The sequence below is a fragment of the Apis cerana genome, linkage group LG9 (genome assembly GCF_029169275.1).
Source record: "Apis cerana isolate GH-2021 linkage group LG9, AcerK_1.0, whole genome shotgun sequence".
In the NCBI taxonomy this organism is placed as follows: Eukaryota; Metazoa; Arthropoda; class Insecta; order Hymenoptera; family Apidae; genus Apis; species Apis cerana.
In genome coordinates this window covers 6,420,860-6,443,412 of record NC_083860.1, presented here as the reverse complement: position 1 = coordinate 6,443,412, position 22,553 = coordinate 6,420,860, and the positions used below count along the sequence as shown (strand labels likewise).

At 21.3% G+C, this 22,553-nt stretch overlaps 3 protein-coding genes across 12 annotated transcripts; 1 reads left to right on the top strand and 2 right to left on the bottom strand.

Annotated features, from left to right (window-relative positions):
* Positions 1 to 1,198: 1,198 nt before the first annotated feature.
* LOC107996861 (plasmanylethanolamine desaturase 1) lies at positions 1,199 to 10,979 on the bottom strand. Of its 6 annotated transcripts, none has more exons than XM_062079215.1 (6): positions 10,802 to 10,979; positions 7,165 to 7,240; positions 6,585 to 6,807; positions 5,970 to 6,181; positions 5,543 to 5,761; positions 1,199 to 5,309 (listed from the first exon to the last, which is right to left on the bottom strand). In XM_062079215.1, the coding sequence occupies exons 3-6, from the start codon at positions 6,760 to 6,762 to the stop codon at positions 5,049 to 5,051; spliced, it is 870 nt and encodes a 289-aa protein (XP_061935199.1). In that variant the 5' UTR covers positions 6,763 to 6,807; positions 7,165 to 7,240; positions 10,802 to 10,979; the 3' UTR covers positions 1,199 to 5,048. The 6 variants fall into 6 exon arrangements, with proteins under 6 accessions (XP_061935199.1, XP_061935195.1, XP_061935200.1 ...); XM_062079211.1 differs by lacking the exon at positions 10,802 to 10,979 and adding an exon at positions 8,835 to 8,976 and having other exon boundaries at positions 6,585 to 6,815; positions 7,166 to 7,240; XM_062079216.1 differs by lacking the exon at positions 10,802 to 10,979 and adding an exon at positions 8,835 to 8,976 and having other exon boundaries at positions 5,970 to 6,040; positions 6,585 to 6,815; positions 7,166 to 7,240.
* LOC107993379 (mitochondrial ribosome-associated GTPase 2) lies at positions 9,529 to 17,805 on the top strand. Of its 5 annotated transcripts, none has more exons than XM_062079207.1 (8): positions 14,305 to 14,973; positions 15,064 to 15,940; positions 16,027 to 16,257; positions 16,328 to 16,447; positions 16,587 to 16,925; positions 17,035 to 17,173; positions 17,250 to 17,482; positions 17,553 to 17,805. In XM_062079207.1, exons 2-8 carry the CDS (start codon positions 15,917 to 15,919, stop codon positions 17,715 to 17,717), a joined length of 1,251 nt encoding a protein of 416 aa, XP_061935191.1. In that variant the 5' UTR covers positions 14,305 to 14,973; positions 15,064 to 15,916; the 3' UTR covers positions 17,718 to 17,805. The 5 variants fall into 5 exon arrangements, with proteins under 5 accessions (XP_061935190.1, XP_016905262.3, XP_061935191.1 ...); XM_062079208.1 differs by having other exon boundaries at positions 14,616 to 14,847; XM_062079206.1 differs by lacking the exons at positions 14,305 to 14,973; positions 15,064 to 15,940 and adding an exon at positions 9,529 to 9,662.
* LOC108004192 (alanine--tRNA ligase, cytoplasmic) lies at positions 17,798 to 22,545 on the bottom strand. The gene is made up of 14 exons (XM_017066929.3): positions 22,402 to 22,545; positions 22,141 to 22,329; positions 21,875 to 22,020; positions 21,592 to 21,783; positions 21,239 to 21,529; positions 20,998 to 21,107; positions 20,636 to 20,910; positions 20,230 to 20,553; positions 19,903 to 20,161; positions 19,578 to 19,830; positions 19,239 to 19,503; positions 18,862 to 19,146; positions 18,600 to 18,777; positions 17,798 to 18,497 (listed from the first exon to the last, which is right to left on the bottom strand). The coding sequence occupies exons 1-14, from the start codon at positions 22,543 to 22,545 to the stop codon at positions 17,821 to 17,823; spliced, it is 3,588 nt and encodes a 1,195-aa protein (XP_016922418.1). The 3' UTR covers positions 17,798 to 17,820.
* Between the last annotated feature and the right edge of the window lie 8 nt (positions 22,546 to 22,553).

Sequence of the window (22,553 nt, the reverse complement as noted above, 5' to 3'; positions counted from 1 at the left end):
CCCTTTCGTGCCGTCCTCTTAACCTCCCCGCTTCCGCAATTTCTTTCTCTTTCCTTTTGATATAGCCTAGGCGCCGAGGCGCGAAGCTTCAGAGGGGTCAGGGGTTTGGCTATATACCACTGTTATTCACCTCGCGGGAAAGAAAAAACCCGCGGGGAGTTCAAGAGGTCAAAAAATCCAAAACGTAGCTGAACTATCACTTTGTTACCCTTAACTTTCTTGATATCTCTTTTGTAACTATTAAAATTTCTTCTCAACTAAATTACTTTCCTTTAATTTGACAAAGGGCTCTTATGTCTTCTCTCTTTTCTATGAACGGACGCCGTCGGCAGACTAGCGCACACCACACGCACAAATTCTGCCAACTGTTTAGAGAAATGGATGACAAATTACCGTGAACGTTTTCAAGATATTGTAGATTCATACCGTGAGTAGAGCTATCGATCTCCGTTGACGTCAATATAATATTGCTTTCGAAGAAACTGATTTTATCAAAAAAAATTACAATTTTAAATTTATATAAATATCTTATTAATATTAATATTAATTAATGAATTGTAATTTTTTAGATACAATATCTTTTTAATATTATTAATTGAAATTTTGAATTTGATATTTAAATTGTGATTAATATCTTTTTAAATAATAATTTTGTATTATTATATATTTTATTATAATCGAATATTATAAATATATTGTATTTTATTGTATATAAATATGATATATCATTATTTATACGAATATTACAAATATATTTTTATAACAAAAAATATTATCCATAGTAGAATATTAAAATACTAAAATATATTTTAAATTTATATAGTTTTTGTAATATCTGATATTAATTATAATATAATAATAATAATTTAATATAATTATAATTTATGTAAAAAAATAATTGATGATTAAAGTGAAATAATTAATTATTATACTTTCATAAAGATTAAATATTATTAAACTTTTTTATTATATTTATTTTTACATATTATGTAATAATTTTTTCATTTTTTTATTCAAATACATTAGAAACATATTCATATCAAATATATAGATCTATATATAGGTCCAAGTATATAGATACCAAATATAAAGTATATTTAAGATTGGTACACCTGCATTCCTATAAATTTAAAAATTCATAGATACATTAATTAGTAACAATTAATTAATAACAATTTATAAATTAAAAAATAAAATGTTTTATATGTTATTTATTAAACAACTATATTTATTTATTTTTTTGCAATTTAAAGTTTTATAGAATGATACATTAATATTACAAAATTTTTTACATATCAATGAATGTTAAATTTTGGTATGGAGTTCCGCTACATTATAATCGTATAAAATTTGCATTTATCATAAAACAATATTTTTTTATATTATATAATAATATTTTCATTTTCTTTCTTTATGTTTCAATATTAATATAAAGAAGAAAAGTGCTAACTTTTTTTACAAAATTATAATAGACAGAACACATTTTTTTATATTAGTGTAAAATATTAACATTTTTATAAAATTATTAGAGATTATTATTTTGACAGTATCAAAGAAATTATTTTAATTAATGATTTCATAATTTTATTTCAATTGTAATAAATTTAATATTGTTTTAATTAATTATAATTTTTGTACAATTATATTATTACCTCATTAAGAAGGAAATTTTTATAATATTATAATATTAATATATCTAGACAATTTCAATTTGTTTTTTGAATTATAATTATTTTTATGTTCTTATAAATAATAAAAAATTTATTTTAAATTTATTGAAAAAAATAATATTATCATTATTTCAGATCACAATTTCAGATATAAGAATATTTAAAAAATTTTGAATAAAATCTATTGTTTTGATTATATTTGATGTATATTTGTAATATCAAAACATATGTATATTACATATATACATTTATATTTATCACAAAGTAGTTTATACTTTTTGAAATTGGCAATATGGAAAATTAAAAATATAATAATATGCTTTTATATTTTTATAATTTATAAAAATTAATAATGTATATAATTAATTTATAAAAATAATAGAACAATTTCATTTATTGTATGATATATTTTTAGTATGTAAATTTTAAATGCAGATTTTGTTACATCAAATTAAGCAAAACATATTTATATGTACATATTCTTTGAAATTACATTTCGTTATTTCGTCATTGAAAATTACTTATTAAAAACATTATAAAACTTAATGAAAAAAATTGCCTAATAATGATATAATATAATTACATTAAAAGTTTAATTTATAATCATATGAAAATAGGTATGCATTTTTGCAATTAGAGCTAGATATAAATGTTTTTTATGTATCAAATTCAATATATTTACAGCCTTTATTTCTTTTTTGTTTGAACTATGCAGTTTATATTTTTCTTTTATAAATTTAAGCTAAAAACATATACGTATTTACATCTAAGTGTGCTTTGCTGAAAAATCAAAATTATTAATACTAGTTCTTATAATATATTTAAATTTTCTATAGCTTTTAATTCATTTTATTTTGCATAAATTTTTTTATATTATATACTTTCTAAAATAGAATGTAGCCTCAGAATATTAAAGCTTAAGATTATCTTTTAATAAAATTTTCCTTGTTTTTTATCTTATAAGGCTGCTATTATATTGACTGTCATTAGAATTGTATAAATCTATTATATTAATCAATCAAATGAACTATATAATAAATTAACAAATTTTTTGGTATAGTTATTAAATATCATATAAATAAATATCTACAATTCATTGAAAATTAATCTAATAAATATTTTTTTCACATAATTAAACTTATGGAATGTGAAAACGAAACACTTTATTTTAATCAAAATATTTCGTGTTTGAATATCGATAATTAAATTAATAAATTAATTATGTAATATCATACATCTATGCTGCCTTTTGTATAATTTTATATTTCGTCTTTTGTTTTCGTTGTAATGAATAATGAAAATTTTGATTTTAAATTAATATTGAAATCATGTATAAGTTTTTTTAATATAGAAATAAATTTCTTATTTTTCTTTATTTTTATATAAGAATGACACAATATATATAGTTCTATTTTTATATTTTGTTTCATAATTTATTTTTAAAAAATTATATATTGCAAAAGGTAATCAAAGTTTGCAGTAATAATAGTGACATCAATATATTGCATAGAAAATTAAATTAGCCAAAAATATAATTTTTGTGTTTCATTTTGCTTTGTATAGTTATTAGTTAATTATTAAATAGATCTATATCAAAAGAAAGCTTCAGTTCTGGCACGCATTGCTATATGACAAGTTTGTTAAAAGTTAATACTTTTTTTTTATAACAATAACAACAACAATAACAATTACGATATTTATAATAATTATAATGTCTTTAATTAATATTTTCTTGAAAAGACATTATTAATGATTTGCTTGTAAGGAACATATATCGTGGTAAAGCTCTGCATAAAGTATACTGAAAATTACAAAGCCATTTAAAAAAGTAGCCAATAAAAAGGTATGTATAAAAATCAAGCAGGAATTTATATAATAGCATTTGTAAAAATACTGCTATATTTCTAATCAGTATACTTTATCCAAATCAAACCAATTATTTAGAAGACTGCTGCATAGAGCAATTAGCTCTTTTATTGGTCCCTGAACCTAAAACTTGTATTTATATTTATACATAGCACCTTATACAATACCTTTATATTTATTAAATTATTATGTCACTGAGCTAAGAGATGCGATTAATAAAAAAATATATTGTTTTCAATTTATTATTATTAAATAAAAATATTAAATGATATCAAACAAAGATGAGATTCTATTTATAAATAGTAAATAATATTTTTTTCTGTATTATTTATATAATATTATTTTGTGTAATGCTGTTACGTAAATCTTAGCTCAGATTGTGACAATATAATCTAATTTTTTAAATTAAGATTAAATTTGAATTGCCAATTTTAATGATTATAAACTCAATGCTTACTGATGATTCATGTAAAAATATATAAAAAAATGTATAGATTTATTAATAAACGATAGCTAATTTTTTGTTTTTCTGAAGAGGAAAGATGTTAAAATATTTTAGAATCCATCTATTGTAAATAAATAAATTGTTAACAGTTAAATTGATATTATTAATTTCCGATAAAATATCTCATTATAAATTAATTTTCTTTTATTAAATTTGTAGTTCAAAAATTTTCAGAGGTTCAGGGAAATTGATGATATATAGTTAAACAGCAGTTTAGGCTGGTAAATTAGAATATTAATTAATTTAAATTCTTTTTTTAAAAATTACACTGTTTAGATACGCGACAAATATAAGCAATAAATTTAAATATATAAATATTTACGTATACAAAAAATACATATAATATGCATATATATATATATACATGTACATTAATAGTTAATATACATGTATCAATGCATTTTATTTTTACATTTAGTTTTATTTTATAACTATTTAAAATTTAAATATAATACGCGATATTTCTTGTCCATAATGTACTGCAGTACTTTGATTATAGCTTTATAATACTCATAAATTATTATATAAAATTTTAAATTAATATTCTTTTTCTTTGCTTAAAATTTGTGCTTATAAGTTGTGTAATGATTGTGCGGTGCATAAACGTATAATTGCTTAATTCATCAGGCCAATTATTAATTCATAATTCATAGTTACACAAATGTGATTTCATACTCACATTTCTTTTATGCAATGTATATACATATTTATATTATTGCATATATATATATATATATATATATATATTATAAATGTGTAAACTTCAAAAGCATGTTTAAGTAATACTAAATGTCTTTAATTACGCTACCTATTTTGTAGGAAAGGCCTCGTAGTGCTAAATATAAGAAAAAAATTACAATATGGATTTAACTTTCCTTTTAGCATATTCTATTTGAAATTTCTTTCTATATTAGTCCATGAAATTATAAATTCATGGAAAATTTCATTTCTTGTTAAATTTTCTTTTTATCCATAAAAATGCATAAAATAATAAAATATATTAATTCTCAAGATCTTTTTTGTGCCCATTTTAAATCATCTGCTCTAGGTTTACAGCCAGTAGCTTTTTCAATTATAATTTCTAAAATATACCAAAAACGAAGTTGTTCTAGTGGCCAATTTAACCATCCAGTAGTAATGCAGAAGTAAGTTTCATGTGGTGCAACATGATGTACACGATGATGTTTTCTAGGTAATATAATTCTATGTTCTTGTAACCAAACAACCCAGGAAGGTAATCCAAAATATGTATGTGACCATTTATGTATCTGGAAAAACCTTTTATGTTATTGCTACTATATTATTTTGCTAATACTAAATTTAATAAAGTGAAAAAAATTTATAGACATATATATATGCATTTATAACATGAAAAATATAAGGATTATATTTTTGTTTCCAAATAAATATTTTAATAAACAATTATTTAAATAATAATTTTAAAAAAAAGGTAACATCAATAAATTATAATTATAAATTATAAATTTATAAATTTAATTACCTGATTAGTCATTGCTACAAAAATTGCAAGTAGAAACCAATAACAAGTCCACACAAATTTTTGTTGTATTTCTGATTCTGGGAGAGTTAAGAAATCCCATGTTAATTTATAAAGGAATGGAATTGTGACCATGAAATTATCACCATTAGTTTCTATAAAATCATGTCTTGTTATACTTGTTGGATCAATGTGATGTTCTCGAAATGGTCTTAAAAAATTCTAAAAATATATACATATATTTAACATTTGATATTTAACATTTTATAATACAAAATATATAAATCTTAAATGCTTTTCTCTCTCTCTTTTTTTACTTTTTTTTTGCTATGAAACAATATTTAACAAAGCTTATAAAATAATATTATCCATAATTTAAGATATAAATATATATATATATATATATATTGTTTAATTTTTTATAATTTACCTTTCCAAGAATTGGAAGTTCTACAGAACCCCATGTATCGGCAGCCCAATGAACTAATCCAGATCCAAAATCTGCAGTAACAATGCCACAAAATGCTGCTATTACTATTGAGCTCAAATTTTCTAATCTTAATCTGACAAGAATAAATATTGAATTAATTATAATGAGTGTAATGCAGATGCCGACACAAATGCATTCTTGTGTTCTTTTTCCTGTAATAAAAATACATAATAAAATTAATCATATCAAAATTTATAATTACATTTTAAAAACCATAATAATAATTTTATGAATAATGTATAGATATAAAGATATATATTGTTAGATCGTTCTTTATTTTTGTTCATAGCCGAAAATTCCAAGGTGCGATCGATGTATAGCTAACATCTTGGCAAGTATTAGAATTAGAAAACATACATGTGATAAGTACATCACTTGTATATTTTTGTAGATTTTATATTAAATATAATAAAATTATTAAATGATATTTCATAAAATATAAATTAATATATAATATTACATATATATTTGAAAAAATTACAAATATTAATAAACATTTAATATTAAAATATTAAAAATATTTCAATACAAAAAATAAAGGATTAAAATTATTACCAGTGCTATAAAGATTTGCCAATTCTTGAGCACCCTTGTGATTGGGACCCCATCTCGGTACGGTTCTGTCTTCTTGTGAAGTTGATACCACCGAATTGGCATTAGGATCGTCCTCGAGCATCGAATTCTCGTAGATCTGCCGTTCGGTCTTCACTGGCGCCAAGAAATTTGTAGCCATCGAGCATGCGGCTGATGCCGCTTGGCCCAAGTTCGCCACTTTTATCTCATCCATAATTATAGTAATTATTTTAAATATTTGTTAAATAATCCAATTTTTATTTCTTTTTTTTTTTTTACAAGTCAATCTCGTAGCGATTGCCTGCTATTTAACATTGTGAAGCTTCTTTTTGTTAATTATGAAAAAGACAGCCGTATATCTTTATATATTCTTATAAATGATTTATACTCTATCAAGTATAAAGTTGTTATAAAATACGGACGATTTTTTGAATTTGACGTGCAGAAATAATCTTTACGCATTATTTGATTTATTTTTTCATTATCTATCATTTGATCCATGAGCTTTTTGTATAATTCTTCCTATTCTAGTCATTAGTCACTATTTATTCGTTAGACTTACAATTTTTCGTTGTTGCTGTGCGTTTGTCCTGTTTTTGTTTTGAATTCTTCTAAAGCTTCGTTCGACGAAATTTGTGCTACGAAAAATAAAAATATTGCATTAATATAATAATAATAAATAATTCATATATATAATTGATTCATATATAATTGAAATTAATATATAATTTATATATAATTGAATATATATAATTAATATAATAATATATAATTGAAAAAAATTTGATATAATTTGAGTTCTAAAATTATATATTTAATGTTATCTATTTTATTTATACAATTATCTTATAATTTTAAAGTTATAAAAGATATTAATATTGTAATTTTTGAAGAGATATAATTCGAAGAATAATTTCAATGATAAGTTCAAAATTAAACATTATGATAAAATGATGATTGCAAATATCAATTTTGATTTATCTGATAACATCTTATATAACAAATTTTATCATTCCTAGAACATTATTCAATATTTAAAATGTTAAATTTTTTATAATAATAACAATAATGACAATGATAATAATAATAATTATAATAATAAAATGATAATATATAGCTTGTGCATTATTAACAGTTTGTTTATTATTGTTAAATTAAAATATTTTATTATTATGCGCAATTTATTAAAATATATTAAAATATTAAATTTTCACTTCATTCTAATATTAAATTATTTTTTTCAATTATAATTGAAAATTAATAGTAATAATAATAATTATAATTAAACTTTGATAATAATATAATATTGATTATCCTAGTGACCATAATATAAATCTATATATTTCTATATTTATATCTTTAATATCAAATAATAATAATTCATTTTTTTCGTTTAATTAATAAAAAAAGATTATCTGATATTTTTGAAAAATCGAAAATAACAATTCATAAAAAGTCAAGTTAAAAAATAATAATTTGTGTGAATCTGTGTGAAACCATCGAAAAATAAATAGGTTAATTTTGCTTTTATATAAACTTTTAATAATTAAATCAAATTTATTTTTTTCTCATATTTTTAACATTATACACAAATGTATTAATGCAGGATTATTTGCATTTATGTAACATTATTAATTTATTAATCTATTTTTATACAGAACATTATTTAATATTAAAAACAAATTTGAAAATTCAAAAAATTGTATATATTAAAGTTATTTGCTATTATTAGTATAATTATTTAAAATATATTTATAGTATATTATTACTTAATAATTTGTTATTAATGTTATTATAAGCAAAAATTGTATAATTGAATTTTATTGCATCTATTTCTTATATATTTATTTAGATTTACAAAATCTATCAATTAGAACAATTATAATGGAATTGAAATAATAATAAAACAATATGACAATATATATAATTATATGCTTCATTATATACATTTTTGTAAATAAAAAATTTGTTAGTATCTCATTTTTAATTAATTTTTTTCTAGCAAATTATGAATACACAAATTTTCTTAACCGGCATACATGATGACGCACACGAACAAATTTGCACTCTATGCGTATACTACACGCGCACAACACGTGCATATTTGTAATCAAGACACGAATTACATACGTACAGATATCAAAACTTAATGTCATAAATTAAACTTTAAGAAATGTTGAAAATCTATTTAAAAATGAAATTTTATCGAATTAAACATCAGGTAGGGCATACCCATAAGAGAGACGAGAGGAACAAAGACGAGAATAAAAAATCCTTATAGAACTTCAAGGATTTCTTGATATTTTTATATTCCGTTGTTATCCTGGTTGACGCATTGTCCAGCCATAAAGTTGCTGAATTTCCACGTTTAATTAGTCACTGATAGGATTAAAAGAAATCTACGACGAGACACTATCGTACCTCGTACCGATGTAATACATATATGTGTAAGAAAAGCACACATGATGTTCATATACATTTATATCGTTTCATGCACAAATTTTCTTCTTTGTCAATTGAATCTTGCTATACCGTGATATCACCACAGAAAACCGATAGTAACAGATTTGGATTTTGTGAATTTTGAATGACAAACACTAATATAAGAATATAAAATTGAACAGGATAAAAAGAGAAAGAGTATATATGCGAAGAAAAAGAAAAAAAAGATGGGAGTAGTTAACGAAAGGATCGAGGAGATACGTTGTCACGACTTGGCATTTAATTCCGAGAACCGTGTCTCTCTTTCATAAGCCGATAGATACAAAAGTAACAAAGAGAGCGTACAAACAGAGGCGCTAGTTTCGCCGTATGTCTTACACCGTTCTGTTCACGATTCTCCTCAGTTCTTTCTCTTTTGCTCGAGTTCACATCACGAGAATTGGCTGCCTCTTTCTTTCTTTCATACGAGAACTTCTGCAACCCCGCCTCGTTTCGTGACGAACGACCGGCGCCGCCTGACGACCGTAGCTCGCGTCGCGACGCTCTCGTGGCGCCGTCATGCGGTTACCCTCCCTGATGTTACCACTTCTAGACATAAGAAGAATTCCGTTCAGTGAGGTAGAATAATTACGATTGTATTTTCATTCACTTCATTATTTGGAATTGCATATTTCATTTATTAAAATCATTATTATATTTCTTGCAATTTTATAATCATATTATTATTTATATTTAATTAGTAATGTATTTTATGATTTTTATTTTTATATATGTAAAAATTATTTTTTGTGATTTTTTTTTAAAGATAATATTTTAATTTATTATTTAGTATTAGTATTATTTTATGACTATTTTATCTAATTATATGTATCTAGAGATTCATTTAATAATTATTTACAATATGGCATGTATGTAAAATATGTATATATATGAATATTGCAAAATGCATAGAATATACATATATGTCATTGATTAAATATGTATATGATATGTCATAATTATTTGTGCATGTGCATTTTGCAACATTCTTACGTTATTAAATGTTGTATAGTTGTTACTTGATTCAAATCTATACAACCAAATATAGTCATCAATATGAAAAAAATAATTGTATTTTTAAATTGTCGTAATGTAATTATCTATAAATTAAATATTACGATTAAATATTTTAATTTTAATTTTGATATGGATTATATTTTATAAAAAATATATACAAAATAAGAAAATTTATTAATTGTAATTTAAATTATAATTTATATAACTATAATATAAGTGAATTTATAATCGCATATGTGATATATTATATAAATGAAGGTGAAGAACCTATAAGCAATAAGTATAGCCTTCAATAGTAAATATATACGTATAAGTTTTAAATCTAATATGACCTTAAAGTCCTTTGGAATACAACACGTGACGTTTCATAGAACACTCATACTTTATTTAAAGGTAAATCGACCAAATGATTAGATTTTAAGTTTTTTATGAGTTATATTGCATATATATGTATAGGGTTATGATCACATAATAAATAATGAGAAATACGATAGCATATTGTTATGTATAACAACAATTATATTATAATAGTATTTTCAATCCTGAATTTCTTAAATAGATATAACTTAGCTTGATAAGAAATTATCGATTCCCTATCGAAAGTAATCGATTATTTCTCGTCATTAATACGAAATATTAAATTCACGATTTATTTACATATGTATCTATAATTAAATAAAAACATTAGATCATATACTTACTATAAGAATTTAAATATAAATTGTTAATTGATTCTTATAAAAAAACAATTGTTAACACAATTTTTAATGTTTTCATTAGTTTTATAATCAGCACTATTTTATAATATGTAATAAAATTTTTCGTAATTTATCTGTTTGAGGTTGTGTTCTTCTTTTAGCCTTGTACAACCAGTTTAGTTGCCAAGTTACAATAATACCAAAATAAACTCAGAAGTGCGAAACTTCGAGTGACATAAATTCTTAACTGTGATAAGCATGTTAAGTACATGAAAAGGAATCGATTATAAAACAAAATATATATATATTTGTTTTTTAATTAAATCTATTAAAGAAAATAAATAGTGTAAAAAGTTTTCAATAAATATTACTTGTAATTTAAATTTTGTAATTTGTATTGTGTGATTTATATAAGAATAAATGTTGAATCATTGGATGATCGCAAATGTGAAAATGATGTGAATATGAGATAACAATACATTTTTAATGATTGCGTACAAATATATATGAATTATTATTTAAATACTATTCGATACATAGAAAGTGAAATAGAAATATTTTCATTAATATTTAGAAGTTGGAAATTAAATTAAAATTAAATATAATAATAATAGAAATGTAATTATGATATAATAATATTTAAAAGATTGAATGAAAATAATATAAATTATTTTTCACACAAAGAAATTTTATATAAGTATAATTAATTTTAAACGATAAAGATATTTTTATATAATTTAATCTGATTTAATTTTTCTAATTTAACTTTGTTAAGTTTTTATAATTGTGTTACAACTTTTAAACTTATTTTCATTTTATATATTCCGGTTAACAGTGTTTAAGTATTTAAAAATATATAATAATTGTTTATTTATTGGTTTATTTTTAAATTTTTTTAATTTCAAATATTTATATATTATTTATATATTAAAAAATAATATATATTGCTGCTAATTAAGGTTATACAATTTTTTTAAAATTATATTTTTTTTTCAATTTAAGATTCTATTTTTTATGATAAACTTTATGCAATCTTAAAATGATTTTAAATATTAGATATCAATTAAATTTTATTATATATATATAATATATATTTAGTCAGTTAATTTAAAAAATGTGCAAAAATATTAAAAAATTTTCTCTATAATTATAATGTAATAAAATAATACTTTTGATAAATAGTACTATTCACATAATCTTATAAACAATCAATATATAATATATATAATATATTTGTAACTTACTGTTAAAATTTAATAATATTTTCAGTAATCAGTTTAGATCTTCCTTAAATTTGAAAAATTGTGCACGTCATCGTAAATATGACGATATAACACATAGATGTATTAAAATAGTAGTATTAAATACAAAGTGCACCACAATGAAAAACCACAAGTTAATATTTTGTTGCGGATTGAATAGATATCGGTTATTCATGGACTTGCGTGTTACGATATATTCAAGATATAAAAAAGACAATACTACAAATCAGGAAAGAGATGTATATTTAATCCAATTTCAATTTTTTCAAATATTAATTTCAAATATATATATATATATTTGATGATGAATAATTAATATATTGATGATATGAATAATTAATATATTTATTTATATAATATTAAATATTTATAAATTCAATAGAATATTAAATTAATATATGCAATAATAAATTTTTTTATATTATAAATTATTTATTTATAAACTTATTAGGAAATATTATATATAATATAAAGTATTATACATAAATAAATAATAATTAATTACGCAAGAGAAATAGTTTAATTTATTTCAATATTGCTTGATTATATTTCTAAAAAATTTAGCATTACACGAATATTTAATATATGTAAAAATAAAGATCACACAGTAAATTCATGATACTAAATTTATAATTGACTCATCGAACTATCGGATAAAAATAGTTTCATTCATTCATTGTAGTATTATGTCATAAACTTTCGCTTGTAAGCCAAAGAAGATACTAGCAAAAACATTAAGTTTATTTTAAATTACTTCCGTTACAAATTGGCACAATGTCTAATATATATTTATATGTAAATTTATGTACATAAATATCATGCATAAACATCAAGAATTTAATTTTTTCTAAATTTCATGATTTATAACATATTTATAGAATATTACTATTAGCCGTGTTTAAAATATTTATAAGATATCTTTGTGGTATTCTTTAATAGTTCATAATAATATTTATTAACATCAATTTATATTAAAATATTGTAAAATATTATAAAAATATTATATATTATTATTAAAATAAAAATAATAAATGTCAAATTTTTTGTTTCTGCAATTATTAAATATTTTTTCAATCATTTTTTCTTTTTTATTCGAATTATAGATAAAGAGATATATGACTATAATATATATGCTTTGTTTTAAATCTCTTTTTATAATCTGAAATAAATAAATTTAAGAATATTAAAAAATAAAAATATAAAAATTTCATAAATCATAAAAATTTTTAATAAAAAAATAAATTTAAAAATACTTTTTAAATATTTTAATTTATTTATGCATACGTATTTATAAAGAATATCTTATATAATAGTACTGTGGAGAAAATGATTCTATGATGAAAAAATGAATTGAAAATGTATTATAAAATTTTTTTGTTTCTTTTTTAAATACATCATGTTTAAAAAATTTTATAAATGAAATTTATTATTTGATAATGAATAAATAAACAACGAATAAAAAAAATTATCGACAGAAAAATAAAAATATTAATAAATTTTTTTTCATATATATCATAATTTTCGAAAATTGAATTTGAAAATTTAAAAATTATATTATTATTTGACTGTATTCACTTATAAAATAATATATATATATATTGACATATATATATTGACATATTCAATTTCAATTTTTGCAAAAATTTAAGCAATAAAATTTTATTTTATATTTTTTTTCTTCTTTTTTTATTTTTTATTATCGATAATTCGATAATTATTAAATAGTAAATTTTATATTATATATTATTTTATATTACTATTTATTATAAATTCATTTATATCCCATCAGAAATTATTCATTTCTATTTGAAAAATTTTGAATCCTGCTTTATTTAAAAATTAAATCTCAAATTTTATATTATATTTTTGATTTATTTTTTTATATAGAATCATTCCTTCTATAATTGTACTATTAATTCTATAAGAATTCTATATGTATATATATATTAATCTCTTAAAATTAAAAAAAAATTATATAAATAATATATGTATATATATATATATATATAAATATTAAAAATTAATGAATAAATATTTCATTATTTTCATTAAAATGTTTTATTTTATATTAATGAAATGTAAATAGTCTGTAAAATAATTATTTTATATATAATATATTTTTTTATAAATTCTATATTATTAAATTATTAATATTTGATATATATATATTTTATTTTTTTCGTCAAATGAAAAAAATTTTTATATATTATATATATATTATATATATTATATATATTATTTTACATATACACAATTATTTTTATAATTTTAAAACATGAGAAAATTTAGAAATTAATGAAAACAAAAATATGAACGTAATTAATTTTTAATAATTTTATTTTATTTAAAAAATTATGGAATAATAGTTTTAGTATTTTTCTACAAATATTATGCATAAAAATATTTAATTATATAAATAAAATAGAATATTGAATAAAATAGAATTAAAATATTTGATTAAATTTTAATATTTTTACTTTATAATATATATCTTTATATTATAATGTTAAGTCAAATTTTTATGGTAATTTGTACTTGTTGATAATTTAAATACATATTTGAAATGCACAACGTGCATTCATATATTACATTTATTTTAAGGTTAGTTATTTAATACTTAAAGATTAATATTTGAAGATTAATACGTAATATTTTATAATAGTATTTTACATAAGTTTATTATCTTAATAATAATAATTTAAAGCATTTAAATTGCAATATTTCGATTTATTGAAATGAAAGTTTCTATATTCAATGAAGGTGATCGCGTACTCTTAGTTGGAGAAGGTAATTTTTCATTTTCTCTAGCATTATTTCATCTTAATTTAAAGATTGATATTACTGCAACATGTTATGAGACTAATATTGATCAAGATTTTGGAAAGAAAAACATAGAATATTTAAAAAATTATGGTTAGTATTTTAATAAAAAATTAAAATTTTTATTTGATCATTCTTTTTTAATAATTAAGTTTATAAAAAATTCTATGCTTTTCTTTTCAGGAATTCGTGTACTATTAGGAGTTGATGCAACAAATTTAAAAGAACATCCAATATTAAAAACAGAATTATTTGATAAAATTATTTTTAACTTTCCTCATGTTGGTGGTAAAATGCGAATAGAAAAAAATAGAGAACTATTAAAACAATTTTTTATAAGTATATCAGAATCATTAAAAAGTAATGGTCAAGTATTAGTTACTTTATGCAAAGGTCAAGGTGGTACATCTATTGACAATCCACCAAGACGTTGGGATGATTCATGGAAAATTACAGAAATGGCAGCACATGGAAATTTTATATTAATAGCAATTGAACCATTTGTATGGTTATCTTTCCAAAATTATATAGTAACTGGATACCGTAGTTTAAATAAACAATTTCATTCTATTGGAGCTTTAACTCATATATTTATAAAATCTGAATTACCAAATCTTAACAATATTGCTCCCAAAAAAAAAATAAATATTCTATCATGTAATAATGATAATTTTTCATGGACAGATATAAATGATATTGTAAATAACATAACAGATATAAATGATATTGTAACAAACATAAATGATATTAATGTAGATACTCACACATACACATTTGATATAACTTTTATCATTAATGAAAAATTTGATTCCATTAAATTTTATGTGTTATTATATAACTATGCAGGATGTATTATAAATAATGTTGTTTTTATAAGATCTTATGTATCTTCAGAAAAAATAGAAAAAAGAACTTATAGAATAAGTTATAGATCTAATTGTTTACCTTTATATAGAAAAAGAGTTATTAATATACATGAAAATTTAATAGCAGATATTTTAGAAAATAATTTAAATGTATCAGTCTCAAGATAATAATGTTATATATTATATTAAAAAAAGTACAATTCAATATATATTTATAATTTAATAAACTATTATTTATTTCCATTTAAAAATCTTCTATATATTTTAACATTATTTTCAGATGTATTGTATTTATCAAGTAAAGAATGTAATTATATATAATTCTTTTTGGAAACAAAATATTATGTATAATATCATAATAAATATTCAAAGACATAAAAATATAAATAAAAATATATTTAAGTCATTTTGTAAAGGATTTAAAGAACAAGAAAATATTTCCAAACCTTTACGTACAATAAAACCAAAAGCAAACAGTGATACAGAAAAGAATATTATTGATTTGAAAAAAGTATGAATTTAAATAATTTTTTTTAATTTTTTTATCTAATAACTATAAATTTATTTATATCAAAATTTAGGTAAGAACAATTGGTGGAAAAGGTGGAGATGGAAATATATCATTTTTGCAATTGTGGGCAAATGAAAATGCTGGACCAGATGGTGGAGATGGTGGAAATGGTGGGCATGTCATTTTTCAGGTAAAAATAAACAATTTGTTAAAAAAAAACAAAATTAAATAGTATTACATTTTTATACTTAAGTTATGTATACAAGTTAAGTTATTATATATAAGTTAAGTTATGCTTAACTTATATATTATATGTTAAAAATTTATAGGCAGCATTTGATGTTAGAGATCTCTCTCACTTAACTAGTGTTCTCAAAGCTGAAAATGGTGAAAATGGCTATAATAAAAGCTGCTTTGGAAAAAATGCAGAACATACTGTAGTACATGTTCCTATAGGTACTATAGTACGTAATATAGAGGGACACATAATAGCTGATTTAAATCAAAAAGGAATGATGTTTATTGCTGCACGAGGTGGTGCTGGTGGTCATGGAAATGCATTTTTTAAATCAGATGTATATCAAGTACCACGTATAAGTGAATATGGTGCAAATGGAGAAGATTTACAATATGTATTAGAAATAAGTAGCATGGCACATGTAGGATTAGTGAGTAACTAGAAACTAATTAGAAAGACTATATATATAACATTCTTATTGATTTTTACAAATTTAATCAAAAATGAATAATATTATTATATTAATCTTTTTTTATCAGATTGGATTTCCAAATGCAGGTAAAAGTACATTGTTAAGAACAATATCTAGAGCTAGACCAAAAGTTGCAGCATATCCATTTACGACATTAAAACCTCACTTGGGAATGGTATTATATGATGACCATGAACAAATTGCAGGTGCATAATAATGTACTATAATTTATCAATTAATGTTTTATTTAAATTTTTAATAATAGATTTATTAATTTTTAAGTTGCTGATTTACCGGGTCTTATACCTGATTCTCATAAAAATAAAGGTCTCGGTATACAATTTCTTAAACATGTAGAACGTTGTAAAATTTTATTATTTATCCTTGATATTACATCTGATGAACCATGGAGAGATTTTGAAATTTTAAAATACGAAATCACAGAATTTAATATACAACTGAACAAAAGATTATTTCTTATTGCAGCAAATAAAATGGATTTGCCAGGAACAATGGTAAAATACTTTTCATTAATTAATATTGCTTAAAAATTAAATGCTGATATAATGAATTATATATTTATAGAAAAAATTAGAAATACTGAAGCAAAAAATTCATTTACCAATTATTCCAATTTCTGCTAAAATGGGTACAAATATATCTATTTTATTAAAGGAGATAAGAATATTATATGACAAAGAAGGAAAAAAAAATGGAAAGAATATAATGCAATATGAAGATTTTACATAATATATATATATATATATATATATATATATATATATTAATATTATATATTTATAATAATTTTTCAATAAAAAACATTTATAAAAACTAATTTTACAAACAATATTTAATATTTAACTATTTTAACTTTCTCACATATGTTAAATTTTTTTATTACACTAATTACTTGAGACTGATTTAAGATAGTAAAAAACCATCTATTTAAATTCGTATATTGTTTTCTATATTCTGAATCTAAAACATATTCATATAATGGCATTAAAGTAGTAAAAACACTAATATCTGCAAGACTAATTCTTTCTCCAACTAAATAAGTTTTTGTTAATAATATATTATTTAATTTTTGTAAAGAAGAAAGAACATCTTCTTTAGATGTCTTAATATTTGTTTTGATATTGTTTGGAATATTTTTTGAAAGATATGGCACAACCCATCCAAGTACTGCTGGTAAAATGTGATTATCTGCATAACTTAACCATTGTAAAACTTCACTAAATGTAAAAGAATTGTTTGAACATTTGAATTGATCAGTTGATAAATAAAAAGCAATTGCATTACTATCAAACAATTCAAAATCATTTCCTTGTAATTTGATACCTTTGAATATATTATTTTTATGTGGTACTGTAATCAATTCTATATTGTTATATTTAGCAACTATTTGGATACGATAATATTTAATACTTCCAATATCACCGGAAAGTACTAATTTGTCTTTTAGAGTTTTAAAATATATAAATTTCTCATCTCTTTTCAATTGATCATGATTTTCATTTATATTTTCTGAAAATATTTTAGATTCAAAGACGGTTTTCCATTATAACATTATAATATTATAATTATTTTCTATTATAATATATTTATATATAATAGATTAATTTCTACCTGATAGTTCAAGCTTTGAATTAGCAAAATTTTTAGCTGTATATATTAATCTTGTTACACATGATATATTGGTACCCGAAGCCTGAGCAGATTCAGATTTTCCACCTCCTTTTCCTTCCATAAGTGGAACAATTTCTTGAATCCATTCATTTGCTTTTAATCCTTTACTTATAGCATACTATTATATATAAAATATAACGATAAAAATATTATTTTTATTTTTATTTAAATAGTTTATTTGATTACATATATTTTATCTTACCTTGGAGACTGAACTAAGTGCAAAAATCTTTTTCGCATCAGGATCGATACTTATGAGTAATGCACTTGTCTCTGGAGATATAGTTCTTATTTTTTTAAGAGCAGAATCTAAAGCTTTTGTATTACTATATGCTTGTAATACTTCGACTAATACTAAACATCCAATATTTTGTTGAATTATTTGTTGAATATTGTCTAAAACTACATTGGCTATCGCAGTTTTGATTGCACGCTCTTTATCATCAAGTATCTTTTTTAAATCTTTTAACATTTTACGTATTTTATCCTATGTTTGAATGAATAATATCTTTAATGCAATATATATATCAAATATATATATATATATATATACAAAAATACAAACATGAATAAATATACCTTCTTCCAACTTGAAATAATAGCATGTGAAACATCATCTGTTAATTCAATTATTTTTTTTACATGTTCTTTTGTATTTATACCATTTTTATCAGCTTCAATAGTTATTTGAAGTTCATTTAAATAATTTTCTAACATTGATGTTTTTTTTTGAGCTTTCATTGCTTCAGGACCAGTTAGAGCTACTATACGTCTAATACCTTTAGCAATAGCTTCTTCACTAACTATAATAAAATTTCTAATATGTCCTGTATAATGTAAATGTCTATAAAAGAAAATTAATATTAAAAAATATTTATAAATTGTATTGTTCGTTAGTAAGTAAATTAAAATATTTACGTTCCACCGCAAAATTCTACACTAGTTTTTAATGCGTCAGAACTTAAAGGATTTTTTTCTAAATCTTCAACTGGTATACCTATACTAATAACTCTTACAGGATCAGGATAAGTTTCTTCAAACATAGCACGTAAACCTTGAATCGTTTTTGCTATTCCTAAATTACATTCTTTAGCATAAACCATTTTATTTTCATTTATTATATTATTCGTTATTTCTTCTACCTTTCTTATTTGTTCTGTAGTCATTGCTCCTATAAAAACATATTTAAAATATAAATTTTAAAATATTTTTAAATATATTTTTATAATTATTTTTGACAAACCTTTATTTGTAAAATCAAATCGTAAGCGATCAGGTGCAACTAAAGAACCTTTCTGATCCACTTCTGTACCTAATATTTCACGAAGAGCATAATTAAGAACATGAGTTGCAGTATGATTGCTCATCAGAAGTCTTCTTCGTGTGGTATCTATGTTAGAAAATACTTTATCATTTTTTTTCAATTTTCCTTGACTGACAATTCCAATATGTAGAATATAACCACCTCTGACTTGAACATTTTTTATATGAACTTCACTATCCTTGAAAAATAAAAATTACTATTTGCATTTAAGTATATTATAAATTTATGAGAATGTTATTTATTTACTTCATCATCGATTTTCGTTAAAAATCCTTCATCATATATTTGTCCACCTTGTTCTGCATAGAAATTAGTTTGATCTAACAAAATTCCAACTTCTTCTCCTGATGATACTTCATCAACAAAAGTTTTAGCACGTCTAAGAGCAATTATAGTACTAAAACATGGAGCAAATTCGTACTCTTCATATATTTTAGTATTTATAACTTTGTAATTATATTTTGGTATATCATTTGTAGGTTTAATTTTTTTATTTTGTAATTCAGTAATTGCATGAACATCCAAATTAATTTGATCATCTACTTCACCACTTTTATTTTGAGAAATAAGCTGAGATATTAGATAATTTTTATAATTTTATAAAAATTAAATTTTGAAATTTACTATTAATGTAAAATACTTCTTATAATACCTGTGCTTGTTTTTTTGCTTTTTCGTAGCCAATTATATCTACTTTTAAACCCTTCTCTTCAGCCATAAGTTGTGTCAAATCAAAAGGAAAACCGTATGTATCATATAAACGCCATGCAACGTCACCCGGAAGAATATTTGATGATTCTAATTTTACTATAGTACGATTTAATAAATTACGACCGCGTGATAAAGTTTTAAGAAATTGAATTTCTTCTTCATTAATAATATCAATTATATGCTGTGGATCTTTTGTTACTTCTGGGAAAACATCACCTATATTTTCATAATAAAAAAATTTTTAATAAATAATTATTTCAGAAATAGTATATAAAATTTAAAAATTAAAATAAAAAAATTTACCAAGAAGATCTACCACAACATTCACCAATGATCCAAAAAATCCAGGTTTAGCATTTAATTTTTCAATTGCATAACGTACAGCACGCCTCAAAATCCTTCTTAATACATATCTGAAGTTTTATTAATATTATAAATATTATAAATAATAAATAATAAATTATAATAATAATAATTAAATAATAAATTGATTAAAATTCAGTTAATATAGATTAGAAAATATGAATAAATATAATAAATTTACCCTCTACCAGTATTGTCAGGTACACCTCCATCTGCAAGAGCAATTGTAATAGTTCTTGCATGATCAGCCAAAACTCTATATGCCATATCTATCCCATTTTTGTCTTCCTTACCAACCTTTCCTTGATAAGATGGTGCTTTTGTGCCTTTTTGTATTGCATCAAAAAGTGGCATAAATAAATCAGTATCATAATTTGCAGATTTATTCTGTATAATTGATACTAATCTTTCTAAACCTAAACCACAATCAATGTGTTTCTTTGGTAATAATTTCAAATTTCCATCATTCTCTCTAAAATAATATGTAACATTAAAGAATTAAAATTTATTTTATATATTATAAAACTTACTGACCTATTAAATTGTATAAATACAAGATTCCAAATTTCTAGAACATCTGGATCATCCTGATTTACTAAATGAGTTGCTTCTCTATTGCCAATGCGATCATAATGGATTTCACTAGAAGGTCCACATGGACCTGTTTCACCCATTTCCCAAAAATTATCTTTCATATTTCCTGGTAATATATGTGTAGGAGATAAACTAAGAAAAAAAATAAAATTATTTACAATGATTTTAACATAGTAAAAATTAAATATAGTAATATATATAATAAATAAAATATAAAATATACCCTAAAGAAAGCCAAATTTGTTTGCATTCTTCATCAGGTTTTAAATTATTCTTTTCATCTCCTCCAAAATAAGTTACATATAATCGATCTGATGATAATTTTAATTTAACAGTTAAAAATTCCCAAGCCCAGGTACAAATCTCTTTCTATAGAATCAATTGTAAATATAAAAAATAATAAATTAAAATTAAATAACAGTTTGTAAATATAGAAATAATAATAGTTTTGAAATAAATTATGCATTATATGATTATATTGTATATTACTTTAAAATAATCTCCAAAAGACCAATTGCCCATCATTTCAAAGAAAGTATGATGATAAACATCTTTTCCAACATCATCTAGATCATTATGTTTTCCTCCAGCTCTAATACATTTTTGACTATTAACAACTCTCACTAATTTTGCCATATCACTATTAGGATCCACTATTCCTAAAAATATTGGTTTAAACTAAAACAAATAAAAATAATGAATAAAAATTATATTTTATATAACTAAAAACAATAACAATTTTGTTAATACTTGATTCATTCCAGCATTTGTAAATAATAAAGTTGGATCATCATGTGGTATTGTAGAACTAGAATGCACATATTCATGGCCTTTACTTTTAAAAAAATCTATATAAGCTTGCCGAATTTCTTTGGCAGTCATCATTGTAGTCATATTGATTT

Coding starts and splice junctions, on each gene's coding strand:
- LOC107996861 (XM_062079211.1), bottom strand. Junction 6,182..6,584: donor GGCAAATCTTTATAGCACTG/GTAATAATTTTA, acceptor TTTTTATTACAG/GAAAAAGAACACAAGAATGC. Junction 5,762..5,969: donor AACTTCCAATTCTTGGAAAG/GTAAATTATAAA, acceptor ATATATTTTTAG/AATTTTTTAAGACCATTTCG.
- LOC107993379 (XM_017049773.3), top strand. CDS start 10,428: ATGACCTTAAAGTCCTTTGGAATACAACACGTGACGTTTCATAGAACA. Junction 16,448..16,586: donor GTGGGCATGTCATTTTTCAG/GTAAAAATAAAC, acceptor AAAAATTTATAG/GCAGCATTTGATGTTAGAGA. Junction 17,174..17,249: donor TGACCATGAACAAATTGCAG/GTGCATAATAAT, acceptor TTAATTTTTAAG/TTGCTGATTTACCGGGTCTT.
- LOC108004192 (XM_017066929.3), bottom strand. CDS start 22,545: ATGACTACAATGATGACTGCCAAAGAAATTCGGCAAGCTTATATAGAT. Junction 20,162..20,229: donor TAACGAAAATCGATGATGAA/GTAAATAAATAA, acceptor TTATTTTTCAAG/GATAGTGAAGTTCATATAAA. Junction 18,498..18,599: donor TTCAAAGCTTGAACTATCAG/GTAGAAATTAAT, acceptor AAATATTTTCAG/AAAATATAAATGAAAATCAT.